This window comes from Apus apus, chromosome 1 (genome assembly GCF_020740795.1).
Source record: "Apus apus isolate bApuApu2 chromosome 1, bApuApu2.pri.cur, whole genome shotgun sequence".
Lineage (NCBI taxonomy): Eukaryota > Metazoa > Chordata > Aves > Apodiformes > Apodidae > Apus > Apus apus.
Window position 1 is genome coordinate 25,345,089 of NC_067282.1, and position 20,712 is coordinate 25,365,800.

At 42.8% G+C, this 20,712-nt stretch overlaps 1 protein-coding gene across 2 annotated transcripts in view; it reads right to left on the reverse strand.

Moving 5' to 3' along the window:
* Nucleotides 1–647: 647 nt before the first annotated feature.
* The window catches only part of SMAD9 (SMAD family member 9), a 39,150-nt gene continuing 19,085 nt past the window's right edge, over nt 648–20,712 (reverse strand). Inside the window, exons 3-7 of one of the 2 annotated variants that reach the window (XM_051625214.1) lie at nt 17,251–17,508; nt 14,350–14,460; nt 12,377–12,598; nt 7,749–8,005; nt 648–3,669 (exon numbers count right to left, since the gene is read on the reverse strand). In XM_051625214.1, coding sequence (XP_051481174.1) covers nt 3,526–3,669; nt 7,749–8,005; nt 12,377–12,598; nt 14,350–14,460; nt 17,251–17,508 — 992 coding nt within the window. In that variant the 3' untranslated portion in view covers nt 648–3,525. Of the gene's footprint in view, nt 3,670–7,748; nt 8,006–12,376; nt 12,599–14,322; nt 14,461–17,250; nt 17,509–20,712 lie in introns of both variants that reach the window. The other variant, XM_051625204.1, reaches the window with a different exon arrangement.

Here is a 20,712-nt window from a genome sequence, read left to right on the forward strand (position 1 = left end):
TTCTACTGCCTTGCTTCTGTTACTGCAGAACAAAATCTGAATTTTAGGAAGATTAAAACCTGACTTCTGTACCAGTACATTCTTGCTTTACTTTTTCCCTTGAGCAGTTTTGAGACCTGCACAGCTGCAAATCTTGTCTTCCCACTAACATCAGTCTGGTCCACAGCCTGGGCTCCTGTCATCAAGCATCATCACTGCTCATGAACTGTCTGTCAGACCAGGGCTGCCTCCTTCAAAAGGAAGCTGAACCATCCTCTTGAATCTTCAAATCCTTTGTAACAGGCAGATGATGATCCTTACTAAATTTTAAATCCAGTTTGTAGTGTCTTATCATCTCATTTTGCTGGAAGTGTTGCCTCATACTGTTACTCAGTGAAACCACTGATACTTCTTTCCTAAGATGGACTTGCACAAATAAAAGACTTTCTAAATTCTCTGGTTCCCAAAATCACTGGTGGTAGGATTGGGACCTACAGCTTTTCAAGGCCAATGTCTTTCAAAGAGAAAAATGGGAGACAACAAAGGAAAGAGCTCTTAAATCAGAAACATCTTTATTAACAGTAAAACACAAAACGTGAATAATCCCTTTTACAATATAATAATTCCAGCCAAATAGAACACTGTCAAAAAGTGTATTGTTCCAACACCAGGCTAAATATGTTGCCTTCAGAATGCCTCAGATCAAATGCAGCAGGAATGCTTGTGAAGATGTCCACTCGATCAGCAGTGGTTGTATCTATCTTGGTATGACAGTGCATGGGGATGGAGTACTCTGGGGCTGACTGGAGGACTTCTGAGCTGCCCTGATCTCTCGGGCTCCTGGAACTAAGTATGTCTGAGATTTTTCATTCTCAAGAGAGGCAAGAGTCCAAATAGTGTTCTCTATAGTGATCTACACTGTTTTACGGGATTTCACGAACTATGAATGACACTTTCATCCAGCTGGTGCAGACATTTTGCTTTGATTCTGATGGGACAGAGAGGGCAGAATTGTTCACAGAAGTGACACTATCAAATCTATGTGTAACTCACGACTCTTTTCTGCACCAGACTGTGATGGCTTGTACTTATAAAAAACCACCCTGCTCAAATCCACCATTTTGGCCCCCTGACTAGAGAAGTTGGCAACCTTTTGGCTTCACTGATCCACAAAAAAAGGCCTGTTTTTCACATTCTTGTCTCACTTCTCAACCCAATTGATATCACAGAGGCAATACTGAAATGAGGGGTTAAATTGGTAACTGAATTATCTGCAAGAAAGTATGCTGTGGTACATTTCACTTGTACTTGGGAAGTATCATAAGTAATTAGAAACTCCCAACTGCTTGAGTAAGCAAATAAAATTTATCTGAACGTGCATTATCTCTGCTCATCAATGTGTTTGTTCCATTGCTCTCTTGTTTGCAAGGTATCTCATGGACATAATTGTGAATTAGTAAGATGTCACACACACTATAACATCAAAAAAACACTGAAACGTGACGTGCTTACTCCATGCAGTCAATGTGACAGGTGTCCTTCTGTCACCGCTGGATGCAAATGGCACATTCATACTGGTGCTGCTGAAGAACTGGCAGCAGTTAATCAGTCTTCTCTTGGCTACTTAATAGAAAAACAACTAGTCTCTGTACCACGACCAATGTGCTTAATGCCACTACCTGATCAAATTTCCCCCGCTGCCTGCTGATGCACAGTATTTCTCCACAGAAACTTTCAAGGGGCTTTGAATTGCTGATGGCTCAAAAAAACATTTTAAAAAATCTGCCTTTGACCAAGTAGTCTCATTTTAAGTGGTTTTAAATCTCTCAGGAAAAGCTTCAGTATTAATAAGTGCATTTAAAGGCTTTAAATTGACTACAGGTTGACAGGTTCATGAAGACCTTTCAGCAGAAAGTATCTCTTCCCAAAATGGGTAGACATTAATGTGAGATACAAAGTTCCACTGCTGTAAATTATGAGAAACCTGAATTCTAACTGATCTCAAATCACACAGTAGAGAAACCTGTAAGAGAGACTTTGTTCAAAAATAAATGGAAAGAAATGGTTTACTTGGTGTTCCCAATATTTCATGATTTGCCTTACTTTTTCTCACTACATCTTGGCAGAGATCATCTCCCGATTTACTTGTTTGCTTCTTCCACTGTTACCATTTCCCCCCTCCTCATGAGAGCTCTCCCCCTCTCTTGGGAAGGAGCTGCCAGGTGCTGTGTGCATGCACAGCATCCCATGCAGTGAGGCCCTAGAGACCATCAAAACAGAAAAGAGTTCACACAGTGATACCAAATGATCACAGTGTATTGTAGTAGTACAATGATACCAGTCATCCCAAATGCTAACAACTGACATGGCTGTTGGCTTTGATTGCCCGGAATCAGGTGCTTTTGATCAAACTTCCAGCCAATAGTTAAATTTGCTGAAAGTCATGTCACCCTAATGCAGACATTTTCAACAGGTCAGAAGGATCATGCTCTCCAGAAATGCCTCTTGACTTTCTAGTAAGGGAGTATGAAGGTGACTACTTTTAATAAGATGCATGTGTGGACTGCACTAAAGCCAAATCTTTTCTGAATCACAGTTCAAGTCCCTTTTAGACGTACCCTTGATATCAGCACAGCAGTCTAACTACAGACAGTCCTAACTTTAAAACAAACTACATCAATAGTGTATAATGGCTAGGATTCCATTTACATGCCAGATACATATGCAAGCATGTATGTACTTTGCAAAGAAGCACTGGAAGTTAATTACTGTTTAAACTTATAGGCATATATTTCAAACTTTTTCTTCTTTCTTTACGAGCTCATTGCTTTTCAGTGCAGCAGTACCGTACCCTGCTGTGCTAACAGTAGCAGACTACTCAGCTGTGTCCAGAATGCTCTGATAAGGCTCCAGTGCTGAACATGTCCCAAGGACTCTCTCCTCCTGCCAAATCCCAGGGGAGACGGGTGCCTCAGCTCCTCACAGGATCTGTTGTCCCATCGTACTTTGCAGTAGGGAGATAGACTGGAATTGCAGTACAGTCCTTCAGTTCAGTGGAAAAAAGTAATCTCTATGCATAAGTCCTGTGCACCACCTAAGGTCCTCTTCTAGACCTGAAATTAGGATGTAAATTGGATATAAATGGTGCAGAGAACTGACTTTGGTTGCCTGCAAAGGGGTGAATTTCACCTACTAGGAACAGCTACAGCCAGGTTTCTGAATCTGCATGGAAGTGCTGAGAATTGGCAACATTTACTGGCTTGACTGGGGAATGAAGATGCTCACAGGAAATGACTGACGCTTTTGCAGGAATTTGGCTTATTTTGTACTAGAGAACAGATATGCTATACCTGAATTTCTAAACTTACTGTACTGGCATCAGAGTAACTAGAAACCATAAAACGTAACATGAAAAAAAAAGAGTAGACTATGTATAGATATATTTACATCTACATACACCTACATATAGAAGCTCCTGTTCACTAGAAATTCTATAAGCCACTGCCTGCAATAGCATCCATTCTAAGGGAATTCTAGAGATGATTCTTAAGAGACTGAGGAGATAGGGTTATGAGGTGAGCCCATCTGTGTCAACACCTTATCCAGCCATTGCAATGGTCCATGAAGGTGAATCTCAATCCAGCAGGGTGTGCTTGTAACATCCTGGCGATGATACTCTGCTCCCCAGCCCTATAAAAACATCAAAGGACCAAAATGAGGGTTTTTTTTTTTAAAAAAAAAAACACAACACACATTAAAACACAACTCTAGTGCTGACACACGTCTAATACAACTACACGTAGTCCATCACTCAAGTTTCCAAGATTTAATGCTTTGTCCTAGGGATAATTTTTTCTAGAAATTTTGCTCCCTTTTAAAGTTATTGTTATCATAGTTATCTATAATGTTAAATTAAAAATGCTCAGTCACACTTCTAGATGCTGACACCAACTGGCACAGAAAGGCCTGTTGCCAGTCTTGGCTGCCTGCAAACAAACCATGGGGAATGGTCCCTCTGGTTTGCGCCCCAGGAATGTGCCCAGGAAAGTCTGGCAGATGGCATTCTGGCACAGGTGGAAAGCAGGCCAGGAACTGGAAATTATCCTGGTCACATTGGTACAGATGTATCCTATGAGTGTGACACTCTAGAAGTCCTAGGCATTTATCTGAATCTCTTGTAAACTTCCAGCAAGGTTCTCATGTCCCTTTTACCTTAAACTTAACCTGTGTATCTATGGACATTTTCTATAGGTCTCACAGTCTCACAGCTAACGAGCCATCTCACTGCCAGAACTTGGATTTCCAGAGGACAACGTGCAAAACATGGTCCTGCTGCAAGAGGAGGCTCTTCATTTGCAGTCCCGCTGCTCAGAGAAGCTGAGCCTTACCTATCATTACGTTAGTCAGGTGGGTTGGTATTCTTTGTCATGAGAAAAGGACATGGAGATATATAGACTGATGCCTTCCAAAGGTACCTAAATTGTAGAGTGCTGAACAACTCAGACAACTGAGGCTTCTAGGACCCACTTCTCTGGATGATCAGCTGCAAAACTTAGAATCAACACCAAAACTAGATGCCAGAAAAAGTGGTCTGGATAAAATCCGTTTCTACTTACTAAAGAAAAGGGGGAAGAAAGCAGAAGAGCAAGATATGGGCCCACTAAAGCCTGAACGTAGCTTTAGTCAGGCTGCATTTTTCTGATTTGCAGAGCATTTATCAGGCTAGAAAAGGCCTATCCTCACTGGCATCTCGGATTTATGTTTCGGCAATGTCTGCAAAAAATGCCATTCTTATAGCAGCTCAGATTTCTCAGCTTGTGGAATCTGAAGTACACGGGTGCAGTGGAGATACATGGCCGGATGCACAAGACTCAGAGGATCCGGTGCACCTCTCCTGATGGGCAGGACAGAAAATCCAGAGGAAAAGGGAATACAGGTCGGAAGCACAACCTGTCCGAGCTGGAGGAGCCTGGCAGCACCTGCAGGTGGCTGGTATCTCCCTCTGCTGGTAACTCCCCAGAGCTCGCTGCCACCTTCCCCAGCCTGGCTGTCCTGGATGGAGCTGCCCGCCGGGAACTGCTCGGAGACCAGGGTCCCCGTGCCTCTTGGACAGCACTCCTGGGCCGCAGGCAGCCTCCTTCCCCCCCAGGGCTAGCAGGAACTCGGAGCTGGAGCTCTCTGAACAAGCAAATATAAAGAGAACAACTTGCACAGCTGTGGAGGTGTTTTGCGCAGGTGGTGGGAAATGAATACTGATACCACCTTGGGGAGACCAAAAATGCGCCTTATGGCACAGGGGAGATCAGCCAAGAGGTCCTGGTGCTCCAGCCCTTCCCATCCTCCTGTAGGCAACAGCTCTCTCTCCAGCTCAAGCACCAGCCATGTCCCAAAGCGCTGGGGTGCATCAGCAAGGCCAATTCTGCTGGGTCATTCATCCCCCTTAGCCCCAGGACCTGGGGAAACGTAGGAGGGAGGGTGCAGTGTTTAGTCCTTGGCTTAGAGAAACTCACCACTTGGTGCTTCAGCTGCCTCATCTGTGGAAAGGGGACAAAAGCCAGCCATCCTGCTTTGTTATCAGCAGTGCTCAGTGGATGGGAATTACTCTGCTCTCACTGACAATACACTCATCTTTGCCTAAGGGCTGAGCTCCTCCCAGCTGTTCAGTGGGCACACTAAGGGTATCAGAGGGGACAGGACCTTCACCTCCCTCTGTCTCATGTCCTGCCTCCAGAAGGTGATATGGTCCTGGCAAGTTTCTCACATCTTAGTCCTTACCCAACCCTGCCTCCCAATTGGTAGCTTAAGCATTGGTGGGGAAGGAGGCAGGGTCTCCACTCTTTGGATCTCCTTGCCCTGTGGGCTGTATGTGACCAGCAGCACATGGTCATGAATCAGGGGAGAACTTAAAGGACTTCCCTGCACCTGGGGACTGCTGGTGTGTGGCTCTGACAGCCAACATGCTCCTGTGCTCTGCATACCCAACACCCGTGAGTATTTCTATCCCCAGACTGAACACACCGAGGTTCACTCCTTGGGAAAGAAATAATTTGAGAAGACTGTGTAAAGAAAAGAGTATTTGCAGGCTAGGAAGGAAGAACCTTGAAGAGATTTGCATAGCTGTTTTCAAAAGGTTACGGGAAAGGGTTGAAAATAACTCCTTGCACTGGTCTTCTGGTGCCTGAGGTGCTATAGAGACTGTTATTGTTTCCACAAAGCAAAGTGATAATATGGCAGCAGTGCCTTTTAGTGCATCAACACCACCATTTCTCCTGCCATGCTGGGCATGGAGGCAGATAACACATCAAAGGGACTGCCCCTGAGAGGCTGAGATAATGAAGGTATTGCGTAACTGGCTACACTACTTTTATAAACAACATGCCCATTCACGTCTTCAATTAAAGAAAATGCTGTTTGTTGGGTTTCTTGCTTTCTTTTTCTCCCCTAATGCTTGCGTGCGAATGAGATGTCAGTTCCTTCCCAAGGTAAAAGCAACAGCATGGTCACAGGCAAAGAGATTTTGACTTGTACTCTTGGGAAAAGTTACAGGGCACTCCTAATGCTCTCAGAATGCTAAGGAGATGGGTCCCCAACGATGGCTATAAAGAGTCATAACCAAAGAGCTGCATGGGACCAAACTCATCTGTTTTTCAGTACACAGGGGAACAGGCCTTCAGTCTCAAGCAGTTTTCTACTATCCTAGATGTGAATTCAATCAGCTTGATTAAGTCATTTGTAGAGAACCAAATCTGCAAGACAAAGGGACATACTCAAGCTGCTTCTGGTAGCTGGCAGGACCAAGTTGCTTCTTATGGCGCAACGTCACTGGTTTGCAGGCTGAAAATTGCTGCCAGCTCTCCCCAGCAGCACTACACGAATCAGTCTAGTACACCTGTAAACAGTCTGAAAATACTCACCCTTCTTTGGGGTTTAGATGCTACAATAGGCACCTAAGTAAATCCTAAGTGGTAAAAGGAGTGAAGAGATCTCATTCTGCTGAGAAGGCTATTTATAAGATTTAAGAAACTCCCACAAAGAGTGATACATCACACAGAGTGGTCAGACTGCAAAGTTCAGACATGGAAATGGTAATGGCTTTGATGGCCTCCTGTCTCTTCCAAACTAACAGGGGAAGGACAGATATTCTTTTGGATTTTGTATTCTGCTTGCAACAATCCCTTCTGGTAGTGTGGTTGGCCAGAGTGAATGTCATCAGAAATTATGACAATCTCTGGCAAACAACAATTCCCAGCAAGCTCAGCGGGGGCTGAAGGAGGACCCAGTGTTTCTTGACTCAAGACCATATATACCAGTCTATAGTAATGGTGAAACTGTAAATGAGTCTGGAAACATAAGGACATTATTTTCAGATCTAGGGCTCTACCAAACTCTATTGCAGACCAGTAACAACAGGAAAGATCCCATCTGCCCAAGACATGGGCTGCAGCATCTACATGTTGCTAAGCCCCTCTAACTTGAGCTCTTTATGCAATCAATAGGGCAATACCACCATTCAGTCTCTGCTTACTCTCCACAAAAAGCCTAATTTTTGGAATCTAAGAAATCTCCAGGTTTATCACAAAAACTAGTGATTTTAAGCATCCAGAAGATTAAGGCAATACTGGAAAACAGGCAGTCTGAATTGCTATCTGCAAGCTGGGTGTCTAAATCTCCTCCTGGGAAGGATTTCATGATGTCTAGCTTTGCACCACAGTTAGCAAGTGATGGGATTTGCCTTTTCAGAAATGCAAGAGCAAACAAAAAATCCTTACCTTAACAAAGCTCATTCGAATAGTACACATCTTGGTCAGCTCATACACCACTTCAAAACCATGATTGACTGACTGGGCAAGCAGCTGGGCAAAGAGCTGGTTGTTGAAGATCTTGAGGCTGCAGCCACTGGGGATCTTGCAGACAGTGGCTGGGTGGAACCCATGCTGATAGTTACAGTTGCGGCTTTGCACAAAAATACTGCTGTCACTGACACATTCAGCATAAACTTCCCCACCAACATAGTAAAGATGAACACCTTGAAAAAGAAAAAACATCTATTATGTCTCTATTATTCACAACACACTTCATACCAGCAATTCTTTAACTATTTTACCAGTGTGGGCACAGAAGCCCAAGATCATTCCAGACACTCAGTGCCTAATTCATCACCTTTTCAAAGACGGTAAACTAGGTGCGTATCCACGTAACTGTACAATGGACCCAACCACTTTAAGAGGAAATTGTCATAAATGTTATTTGGAGGTGCTGGTCTAGGGGAAAAAAGTCTTGCCACGTGGCGTTCTGCCTCATTTCTCAGTGAAACCTGGTTTACTTCTTTAGCCCAACAATACAGTACTTCATGACACACACATGCACATACAAACAGACACATAAATGTCAAACATATGTCAACCACTTACAAAACATGTATCAGTACTGTCAAAGAACTGACAAATCTGTCATATATTACACATCTAAATCTGTTTCCACTGTTGAGCACATGCATGCTGATCAAGACCCACCTCACTGCATGCTATTTTTTTACTACAGGATCCTATCTCATGCAGTCCAAACACAGCATGGTGTACACTTCAAACAGCTTTTCTGTATTTTGCTTTATCCTCCCCATTAGAACCATGTATTTGTATTTACATTATGTAACTTACTCATCAGATCCTGTTCTAAGTGACCTTCAGCAAGAAAACTACGAAATTCCTTTTGGACTATTCAGTGTCCAAGTAACTAAACCAACACTAACTCTCAAATTTCTACCATGCCTTAGGGAAATGAAGATGGAAGCATCTTTATCCATTCATATACTCTGGTCCCTCCAGAATAACTGCTTGCATGAAAATATTCCTAAATTGGTGGGAGAACTTATCTTAGCCTAATTCAGCAACCTTAAAGTTGGGAATGTTGTGTAAACTAATAGTATAAATGCCTTCTCTAGTTGATAGAAGATGAGAGGCACTGTGACCAGATGATTCACTCCATCCACTACAGAGTGCAGGCTCACAGCCAATGTAAACTGATGGAAGTCTGTGCAGGTGCTGAAGAGGTTCTCTCATTCCCTGCCCCTGCTGCTTCTTCCCAAACCTGCTTTCATGCTGGCAGCAATGGCTGGAGACTGGGCAGCCATCCACATGGGGGAAGTGAACCAGCCAATAAACTTCAAAACAAATAAAGCAAAACAACAGAAGACTTATTTGCAGTGAGGTCTTCAGCAGTGCAAGGGTGGCAATGGGGACCCAGACTGCTTAAATGTGAGCACAGTACCACACCCCAAAGGGGGCAAAGTCATCCTGTGAAGATGCTTAGACATTCATCCTTCCCATGGCTAGATTAGGTGAGATGAACCCCTCCCACAGCCAAGAGAGGTGGAAGAACTCAGTTCTTTGTTCTCATAAAAACCACCACTAAACAAAAATAAAATCCTCTTCTCTATTCCCAGGTATGGTATTCAAACCCTTACATAAAAATGCACATGATCACAGAGTTTCAGTGGACTACTTGCATAGCTAGTGATAACTATGCTTAATAATTCAGTTGTAATTAGTTTTATTCCTGTTGTTTTTCATTAAAAAAAGACTGGTTACATATTCCCAGTCTGTTCATCATTCTGTGGTCATGACAGCAAGGGGCAGCAGCACAACCTGAGGATGAAAACAGCCTCTAAACAGAAGTGGGAAAGGCTCCGGGAAAAGCAGGTTGAGTGGGAAAGTTATCTGGGAAAAATACACTCTCCCATAGACTTCCAGTGACTCAGACAGGAACCTTGAAGTCTGTCTTCAAGCCATCACTTGACTTCTATGCACCCACAAGCTCTCAAATTAGATGTGAGTGACAGGGGGTGTGGCTCACAGAACAGGCCAATATTGCACTGGGAACACGGGTGAGATGGCAGCTCCATTAGACCAGCCATCAGCTCCAGTCAACTGCACCAGACATTATGGGGTGCTGTGACTGTGGAAAACAGACAGAAGCAAAGGACTGAAAACACCAAGGTCCTAGCTTGACCTTGATTAAGTCCATTTAACTTTCTGAAATAAACAGAGTCACTCTGGGTGTGACAGCACCTGCACAGTCACAAAGGGTAGGGGAAGAAGAATAAAGACTTCTATGTTCACCACATCTCAAATCTTCAGGTGTGACTATGAGCACACTTCTGGTGCTAAGGTGATAAATTTTAAAGGCTGGATTTTCAGAGTACATTAAGTAACTGAAATTCAGGAAAAAAAATACTTTCAAAGGCATTTCTCACACTGTGTACTGCAATAGCAAAAACACCAAAGTAATTTCTGAATGTAGAGGCTATGATTTTCTCTTTCCTTGTCAACTTTTTAAAAGCAATAAATACAGCAGTTATGAAATGTGTTTCCATTCTTCTGGCATTCATTTTCCAGAGACAAGCACCCTCAAGAAAGCCAAGCAGCTGAACAGATAGATATTTGTAGAAGACCAAATCAAGGGTCTGTATGTTTTAGAGGAACTTCATGGCTCTCTGCAGAAACTGGAAATTCAGCAGCCTCCATGCATCCACATCATTTTGACACCCTGATTAGAAGTCCCCTTTTTGTCCTTGAAGTCTGACTGCTGAAACAGGTCCAATTGCTACTAGATGTTGCATTGTGTTCTGGATTGTTTTTAGCTTTGATGTGGTATTTCCAGGAAACCGTTTCACGCTGATACACTAGATGACAATTCAATCACATATCCTTATCCTACTGAGCTAATCTTGTTTACTCATTCTTTTTTCTCCCCTGTTAACATGTGACAATTGTATCCATTTCAGTAGCTTTCATCTGTCCAGCATGCCTTTGAACTGCACACTTTTGGAACTGCTCTGTGCTCTTCTGCAGGCCTGTACTGGTACTTCTATTCCACTTGAACATGGTTTTTTTTAAGATTTGCATAAACAGGAAAGAGCAGTAAAATTAAGGATCTCTGATACACTAAGCCCATCTCTGGGCAACCTGCTCCCTTCCCTTGGGCAGTTTCTTAGTACAAGCCTTTAAAGGACTTTTAATCAATGAAGACAGATCTTCAGATTTGAATGGATGAGAACCATTAGCATTTACCTCATTTTCTTCCTGTTCTGTCTCTTCCTCTTTTGAGGCAGAAAGTCACAGGACATAACATCCTCAGATGACAGCTTTGACTGGGATCTTTTGTCATTCTTCTTTTAGGGCCAGGCTAAGCTTTGATCTACACCCTCTGACAGCTTGTGCTGATAGAGAAGCTCTGCTTTATTGTCTGACTAAGTTAGAACTAGATGTACAAGTCACTTCCACCTGTCATAACAAACTACTACAACTGACACTTCTAGCATCACACTGGCTTCACACACAGTGCACCCGCAACAAAAGTGCTTTCCCTTTTGGAGAAAAGTGCAAGAGCTAAGTGCAACATCTCCTGCACTAGCCTTCAGGTTCACTGCTTTTTGTAAAAACTGTCACATTTATCTCTGAGCTTCCTCGTACTCAGTCATTCAACACTAGACTATCAAGAGCCAATTAAAATACTGCTCTAGGCCTGGGAAATGAGGTGAGGTTGACAAGGTAATAGGAGTGGAACAATTAGAGTTAATTAGCCCAGTGGGAAATCCATTCCCAGGCAGCTACTGGTGAGAGGCTGGGCTGGCAAGATAATGAGTCTAGACTGGATATACCAGAACAGGCAAACCTTCATCTGCACAGAGATGTGGCCAGTACAGGGCTTCTGACTCACTGCTGCAAACAACAGTAAGTTCTGGGAGAATTATCAGGCCCTACACAGCCCTAGTGACATGGGATGGAGTGTGTGCAGCCACCCATGTCCAGGCATGGTCTCCTTGTACCTGTCACCAACAGCATACACCTCTGCGTGCAGCAGAAGGGAAGCATACAGGGAGAACTACTGCAGGGCTTAGTTTATTGGAGAGAAGCTAACAAGGCAGTGAATCAGACTGGTAGGGGGGAAAAAAGCTACAAAAGCAACTCTGGTAGAGTTCCTCGGCCAAATAACTCAACTACTAAGTGTTTCATCCATCTTCCTTTGTTATTTGGTGGTAGGAGAACCAGCCCTGAGGCACCAGCAATTATCCTTTTAGTGGCATTTCAATGGCAATATTCCCAGTTGCCAGAAGCTCTAATAAATAAAATGAAAATACATACTGCTAAATTAGAACACACAACTATAAACAACATTTTTCTCTTCACTGGCCAAGTAAATAGCTTTTGTAAGGAGCTACTCTGCTGATTGTTATCCAGTCAGAAAAAAAATCAGCTGCTTTTTTTTCTATTTCAGAAGTAATCTCACAGCTTTGGTTTTAAGACAAGCACATCTGACTAATCAGCTACATTTGTTAATGCAATGCACAGTTCTTTCAAGCTCTGAACATTACCAACAAGAAGGGATTTTCTCTTACCTTTTCCTATGTGTCTCCTGGTGTTTTCTATAGTAGAGTTGCGGTTTACATTTGATAGCAGTCCTAGGCAGAACCTGTTTTTGTTATTGGAGGGATCTGTAAATCCATCTATAAGGATACTTCGAGAGGAAGCCTGGAAAGTCTCCCCTACCCGGTTGTTAAGTTCATAGTAGGCAACAGAGCACCAGTGTTGGGGTTCCTCATAGCAAACAGGACGAAAGTCTGTAGGAAGTAAAACTGATCAGCTGCTCAGGTCTCAGTAATATTTTTTACACATTCTTTGTTTTCTTTCCTCCCTCTCTCCCTCTCTCACCACCCTGGCTCTTCATCTGAACATTTACTTATGTCAAGCTTTATCTCAACAGCAGCTTCTGTCCTTAATTTCATGACTGGAGCCCCAAACATGCAAAGGGCTGGTACCCTGAGGTAAGTCCCACTTGTTCTCAAAAGTGGTAATTGCACCGCATTAATTTAAGCACATGCTGACATTCCTTGCTGAACCAAGGCATCTGCTCTGCACACCAGTAGGAGCTAGGGATGACAGATGGGCTCAAAGCAAGTTAAAACTGAGCCGAGCCTTCAGCCTTATACCAAACTCCGAAGATCAGAAGTAATCAATCACTTCCCACAGTTTTTTCACATGCTTTGAGGCTTTCTGCTTCCATGTGGGACCATAAGCATAAATGTCAGCTAGGTCATTTCTATAGCATCTACCCCTGCCCAGGTTTTCTCACTCAGAGAAAACAGCCTACAAGATGTATCATAATCTCTGAGCCTCATTCGTCCTTCAGGAATTAGTGGGAAACCTTATCCTGCCTGCTCACCACAGGCATGCAAAAGCCCCTGCCCTCAGAGCACCTCTGTGCATAACCTCTAATAAGCTTCTAACTAATATTCACTAGGGCAGTGATCATGGATGGTAAACTATGCTAAGAGATGAAAGGATCCTGACAGTTTATTTCGAAGTGTTGGGGTCTGATAACTAGTCAGTATCTGGCAATTCTGTGTACCCATCTGCAACTAGCACTAAGGCACTCATCTTCCTTCTGCCTCAGTTCTGTGATGCACATTTCTCACTGTTTCAGAAGGCTGGCATTTTTTTAATGTGCATGTGTACGCAGTGTTCACTCCTCATGCCACAAAGGACATTTTTTGAGGACTACAGTATGCTGGACTAAAAGAACAATTGTTATTTTTCCCTTGTGTTAGCAGGAAGCCAAAGGAAAACCCAGTAGAGGAACTCCATTTCCCCTTGCTGCTCTGCAGCCACAGGCTTCAAACAGTGGAGGCATCACCTGCCACTACTAGTCTGGAGGTAGTGGAGGCCATGCTGGACAGGTCATGATGTTGCTTTGAGGAAACTGAGGAGGATCCCAGTCCCTTCTATTCTGAGTACCCATGCCCTCTCCCACTAAAGCATTCTTACATGAGAACAAAGAGTTTGGCTTTCTGTAAAAATCTCTTTGTGCTTCACTAGAACGTGTGTTTTTCTTTTCCAGCCAGCCAGTAATGTAACATTAATACAAAGATGGCAATAAGAAAGATCTCAACTACATGGCTTTAAAGTACTTGAAACTCAAAGGTGATAAAGAAATCAGCTCTGATATTGATAGTGCTCTTTTGTGTTATATTGCCTCACCATTCTCGATTTGGTATCTTTGTTTTTACAATGTAGATAATAGTGTTTGCTTTCCTTAACAGCATTCTAAATGTAACAGTACATGGATGCAAAAAAGGTGTAAACTCTGTAACTTCACAAATAATTCACTGAATTATTAAATCAACCTGTTCTGCTAGCTAACAGGTGGCTCTAGTACACAGCCTTACTGTAAAACTGTCTGAAACCTATTACTACAAACCACTGAACCTTCTTCTTCAGATAACAACTTTTTTTGGTTAACAGTTTATCTTTGAAGAATAGTAGAAGAGTACAAATGGTTATTTACTTTCAGCTTCTCCATCGGCAGATTTACCTCCATTGGGCAAAGACAGCACTAGTTGACTTTCAGCTATTGCATCCATTGACTGCCCATTGTGGTTTCCTGGAGGTTCTCTTGCATGGTGAGGTGGGGGTGGAGTTTCCACTATTAGAAAGAAGGGAAAAAAAAAAAGAAAAGAAAGAATAGACACCTAAATCAATATGTTGGTAAACTCTCTGCAGCTTTTCTTGGGTGAGTACTTTGAGCTTATTCAGCATTGTTTAGCTAGAGAAGGGCTGGAAGCAGAGAACAGATATCCCTTCCAGAGTAAGACTACTACATGTTCAGGGAGGACAAGAAGGAGGACTGTCATGTTGGAGATGCTGCATTTGAAAAGTGAGAAGGACAGTCACAACAGTGCCTCAGGCCTAGACTGATGTCTAGTCAAGCTCTCTGTCAGAACGAGCTATTACCTTAAAAAAGTAACACAGTTTGACTCTTCAGTTCCAGACTTCTTTCCCAAATGTACGACTTGAAGAGGATGATGTAAGAGCAGAAGCTAACTTTAATTTATTCTCTGGGAGAAAGCTCTCTTTCCTAACAGGCTATAGTAAAAGCCTCTGGGAAGCCTTTGTACTCTTAAAATCAGATTTGGCAAAACTCCCTCCAGATTGTCCTTTTTACCTCTGTCCTGCAAGGGAAGGATGGCCCTCTTCTGGTTTGTTCAGTCTCCCATCAAAGAGCAACGGATGTGATGAAAAAATACAGAGAAAAAGTATCAACTCACAACTGTCCAGCTCCTGACTTGTTTCATTTATGGCATGGTAAACTAGAAGAGAAGGTGGCTATACAGTGGGGATTCTCAAGAAAGACAGGAGGTGTTAGAAAGCCCAAGAAAAAGAGACTTCATTTTCATATTAGAAAATGCCAACATTCACTGCATAAGCACTGAAAAGATGTAGTTTTATTCATTTGAACAGAAACTCGGTGGGCTTATGGGTAAATTATATACATATAACCATATAAAAGCTTGCAGGACTAAGAGTCTCTTTAAGAAGACCAGGGTTTAACTTGATGCCAGTTTGAAATTTCCTCGTTTTAAGGGTCTGCTGGCTGGCCCTCAAAACAGAGCAGCTTCACCCAGAGTGGATAGATGTGAACTGTCTCATAAGGTAATTCTTCATTATTCCTAGTAAGTACTGCACATGTATGTTATTCTATGTAAGCACTGTTCAGTATTTAGGAATTTCATACACTGTATGGTATTTCTAACAGATGACATAACCCTCCCACAGAAAATGCAACAGGCTAGAAAAGTAAAACATAATCAAGAAAGAATGGAAGAGGATACAAGTCACAGAAAGGAATATCATGTGGTTATACAGGTATTTTTGATGCCTACACTAATGTCTAAACTAGTCACCATAAGCTCTCCTTATACCCACTAAAGAAAAATACGTACTGCAGACACGGTGCACCTCAGCTGCTTTAGACATATACCTTAAGATGCAACGAAACTTGTTCTAGGAGTGCCTGTTTTTCTCCACTGATTACAGAGGGAGTATAGACAACTACCTGAGATGTAGAAATTTGCATTGCTGACATCTATATTTGGTCACACCAATCCTACTCAAGGTTCTTAATGTAACTCCAGTTTGCTTTAGATAGTCTTCCATCCCCAATTGTTACACAGGCAAATTATGCTTATCAGCATGCTGTGTGCTGTGATATACTGAAGCTCAGGTTGAGCCAATTCCATTATTAAGTAGCTTTGCAAGGTCCCAAGTTCAGTTAAATGCACGAGTCAAAGAGTCATTACCTAGTTGGAATGGGCCTGATTTACCTGTCAGGACCAGCTCCACCAAATCCAGTGTGGTTACACAGAGGTGAAAGAAAAAGGTGGGAGAAGACAAACAAGACCTACTACTTGCTGAAATGTTTCAACGTCACCAAGTATGATTTAATCTGGAGTATACAGTTAGAGAAGAAACTAATGATGGTCCATTCAATGAATAAGGAGGGAAGGAGAAACATCATACTGTGGTAAAAGTGTCCAGCTTAAAAAGAAGGTCAAACACTACAAACACCTTGTAAAAATAAACACCTTTCTTTCACTTAATATCAAAATAAGCATACTATTAAGGACATGAATTTATATGCTTTGTAGTTGAGACTTTAAACCATTACACTACAAGATTCTGACCTGAATTAATCCTTGTGAAAAAGCTGAGATCATTGAAACTATTTAAGAGTTACAACAAAGTGCAGAAATTAATCTGAACCATGTTTTGTTATTAAAGCAGGCTCCCAGCTGTGCTGTATGACACCTTCTTAGTATATTTAACAGCAAAAGCATAGTTGTATTCTCAGGTAATTAGAGCAGTACTCAGTAAGGACTTCACAGTGCAAACAATATGACTGACATAATCCTGATGATCTCAGAACAGTGGAGCTGATGAAACATGTTCCAAAGTCACAGGCATTTGCCTGGTGGCTTCACCAACTGTAGGGCCAGATTGTTGAACACCTTCTTTCCTGAAGTTTATGCAGTCAGTGTGATCACCATACAACAACAAATATTTCTGCGTACCCATTTCCCATTTTATCCAGTCTCACTCTTCACTCTGACTACTACACATGCCTAATTTAGGTCGTGCAAGTGCCCTTTTCCATGGATTATATCAGACACTTGCTTTAGGCAAGAAGATGGCCTGGTACACCTGCTCCTTTCCTCAACTTTCCCCTTATAGTAATAATGAAATCACATTCAGGCACTTCTAGGAGGAGATGACTACAGCTCTTAGTATCTGTCAGAAAGACTGGGAGACAATACTAAGAGACAGTTACAAGAAATCACATTCCAAATCCATCCTGTTCAACTTTTCAATTTGTAGCTACAGTCCCTGGCAAGAATCTAAACCATCCCAACCAGGACGTCTGAAAGCTCATTCTTACCTGTGAGCTGATAGGGACTTCCTAGTCCAGAAGAGCTTCCTGGTGAGTTGGGGTAGCTGATGCTGTTAGGTGACTGGGAGAACATGTGGCTGGGTGATGATGGAAAAGGGGTGCACGGAGGATGCTGGAAAGAATCAGGATAGGTGGCATTGCGTGGAATCAGCGGCTCACTGTGCAGAGAAGTGTTTCGAAACTTGGCAAGGAGGCTGAGGTGAGGGTTAAACTCGCTGTGTCTTGGGACAAGTACAGGAGGTAAGACTAAAAATTTTTTAAAAGAACAGAAAAAATCTGGTTAAAACTGCACTCTTGAAAGTATATATCCTTGTAAGTTGAATAGAGGCATATTCCACGCTGCCCAAATATTACTCTCTGTATACAAGTCATTGAAGGGCAACAAACCTGTCCAAAAACAAGAAAGAAAAGCTGATTCTTACACCTTTTTGTTCTCCAGATCTGCAGCCAGTTGCAGTAATTCCATATGCAAAGTATGGACTCATTCCCGACTTGTGCAAGGTAATGTAAATTTCACAGGCACAGCATGTGCACATAGCTCACTTACAGAAATGCAAGAGACACATTTCTCCCTCTCAGAGCTACCTATTCCTTCGTTCCTGAAAGACTGAACATATCAGGAATTTGCTAAATATTATCACCAGAATTTGCCAAAACCACAGCCAAGTTTAATAACAATTAATAGTGCTCCACAATACACTGCATATTTTAGTACCAATTTTTTTTACAGATAGGCATAAGGAAGTACAGAACAGAAGCTAGACACCAGATTTAAAAGGTTTTCAGGTACTTGAAAATGCTGCCAGCCAGACAGTGGGAAGGAAATGTAAATGGCAATTCAAATATTGCAGAAATATTCATTTAGCTCTTACAATACAGTTAGAAAAGATCTAGCATGAGGAGGCAAATGTCAATGGTTGGTAGTTAAGACATGAAAAACGCAGGTCAGAAAATTGAAATCCAAATTAATCCATATAAAAGTTGGTCTGATAGAAGGTATGGCCTCTTTTCACAAACTCTCTTCAATTACATCTCATACTGCTAATGAGAAACCTAAAGTTGACCAAAATTATTCTGGATTCTGATGTATCAGCAGTGGGAGCAGAACTGGAGTCAAAACACTTTAGAAAACCCAACTAGCGAGATACCTATGAAGATGCAGCCCATAGGCTGGAACACACAGAGGCTTGCTAAATAGTTCTGCATATGGGAGATCACCTTGAGGTTTTAACTGGGTCTCTCGTAGTCCTTGGGCTGAGAACAGCTCCTACAATGGGTGATTCATGTACCCCAGTATTTCTCTATTAGTTATTAGCTTACATGGTGCCCAATTGTCTTAGTTAAGGCCTTAAAAACAAGGAGGAGGAATGAATCCCCAGTTGCTATCGTGCATATCTAAAAACCACCACAGAAGATAAGGAGGCAATTTAAGCTACTGTGACAAGGATAAATTGTCCCAACACTGGGAAGAGTTCAGCTGGCTTGTATTGATTGACCTAGTGTCCAGAGTTCCTCTGGCCTAAAACCCAGCAGTATGTAATCTTTCAGTCTGTCCTTACCAGCTTATGGAAACAAATAGCAGTGTGCACTCTTGGTTATAAATGCTGACAGGAATATATGGTTTGAGCGTGTTTTAACACATTGTTTGGGCCCAAAAGCTCTGTCTCGGTAAGGTCGATTCTTTTTAGGCAGGTTAGCTAACACCTTTTAATTACAAAGAACTCTCATTTATCCAGCATAATGAAAGAGTGGAATAATTGCTACAAAGCAAATAATATACAGATAATGCAAAACATGTGCATGAGAAGAGGCTGTAGGAACACCCTCCCGGAGTGCACCTTCAGTGCACATTGACTGGGATACTTGGCAAGAGACTTCTCTGGCTCAAAACATTTCTCATTAGCTTCTGGCCAGCACAAGGATGGGGCTCTGGAGACTACTTTCTTTCCTCCTGCCTCTGATGTGCCCCTGCCTGTGGGATGAAGATTTTTCTGCCACCCTTTAAGTCTTTTGCTAGAGAAAGGCATTTCTGCTTCTTTACCACGTGTCTAGCTTTTTGGACTTCCTGGTCCTCCCAGGTAAGACTCATACAGGTATTCACATCTGAGATGAACTGCCCAGTCCCCCATGGGTGTCTTCATAGCCAGCGGAGAGAAAAAGACTCTTCTAGTGCTCAGTTCATCTGCTCAATAATGGAACAAGGCCAGTACCACCACTGCAGATGTGGTTTTGGTGTGCTGGATCCCTCCCATTTCTTGCTCCTGTGAGTATTTCCAGGCTGTGAGCTGCTGCTGCTTCTTCTGGGGTTTTCCTCTACTGCTTCATGAAACTGGTTTGATGCTTGCCAGGTCTGCTGCTCAGCCAGCTCTGATCAGCAGCCCTTGAAAATGGGGAACTGGTGATCCCTTTGCATCCAGCAGAGGTGCTGAGCAAGGAGCAGCTGTGCTCCAGCAATGCTGTGCAGTGCTGGGAGGCAGGCATCTCGCTGCGGGTACTGCTGCTGTGGAAGCAGCTCTCTTCAGCTCTGTGAGAACTCAGTGCGACTCCTTCTCTAAATGAAAGCTGAGAATCTGGATGTATGAACAGCATTTGCCAGGAAAAGCCTTTGACTCGCCCCGAGTGAGTCAGCAAGAGGAATTTTCAAGCCTTGAACTCTTTCCCAGCTCTGACCAGGGTACTTTTAATTCCTGTTCTGCTGTACAGTTTTTGCCACCTCACTCAATCTTTCCACTGACTGCTCTGTGGCTGCCTAAAGGGCTGAAGCCTTTGTGGTGGTGAGGAATTCAGAGATTTTCTTGTTTGCGGCTGTGAACTCCCCAGAGGGCCTTGTTCTCCTTGCTCTTTTGTAACAGATGTCACTCTCCAGTGCTCAACAACTCTGAAGGAAGTATGACCAGAGGCATGGAACTGAATGACTTGAGTGCACTGGGACCTGTCTGTTCTCATTTATCTGCATTGTCTTCACTCAATGGAGTCTTTTCTTCTACCTGATATTCTCCACTGAGAGCCAGCAGTGGATCCTTTCTTCTGTGTATGCCCAAGTGTTGATGATCTTTACTTGACTGAAAATATGATCATGTTCAAAGTCCTGTCACTGCCTTTCCTGCACTAGGTTTTCTCCTGCTCCCTTTAGCTGCATCAGTTCTTGCTGGAAACCTGGCTGTGCCCAGAGCCCGCTGCTTCAGGTGCAAGCAAACAACCTATCTGCCTCACAGTTTAATCCCAGGTACAACATCCACCCTGCAATTCCTCACACATCAACCCATCTTTGAAGAGTTTATTACCTTCAGAGACCCACCCTGCGGTGAGATCCATCTGTTCCTTGCGCCCATGCCCATTCACAAAAAACAAATCATCAGGTGGTCTTTCAACTGGGAGGCTACCGCATCTTAGTCCTATTTGGGCTTGACAAAAGCCATGAGTTAGCCTAAGTGAGAAGTTCATTTAGGC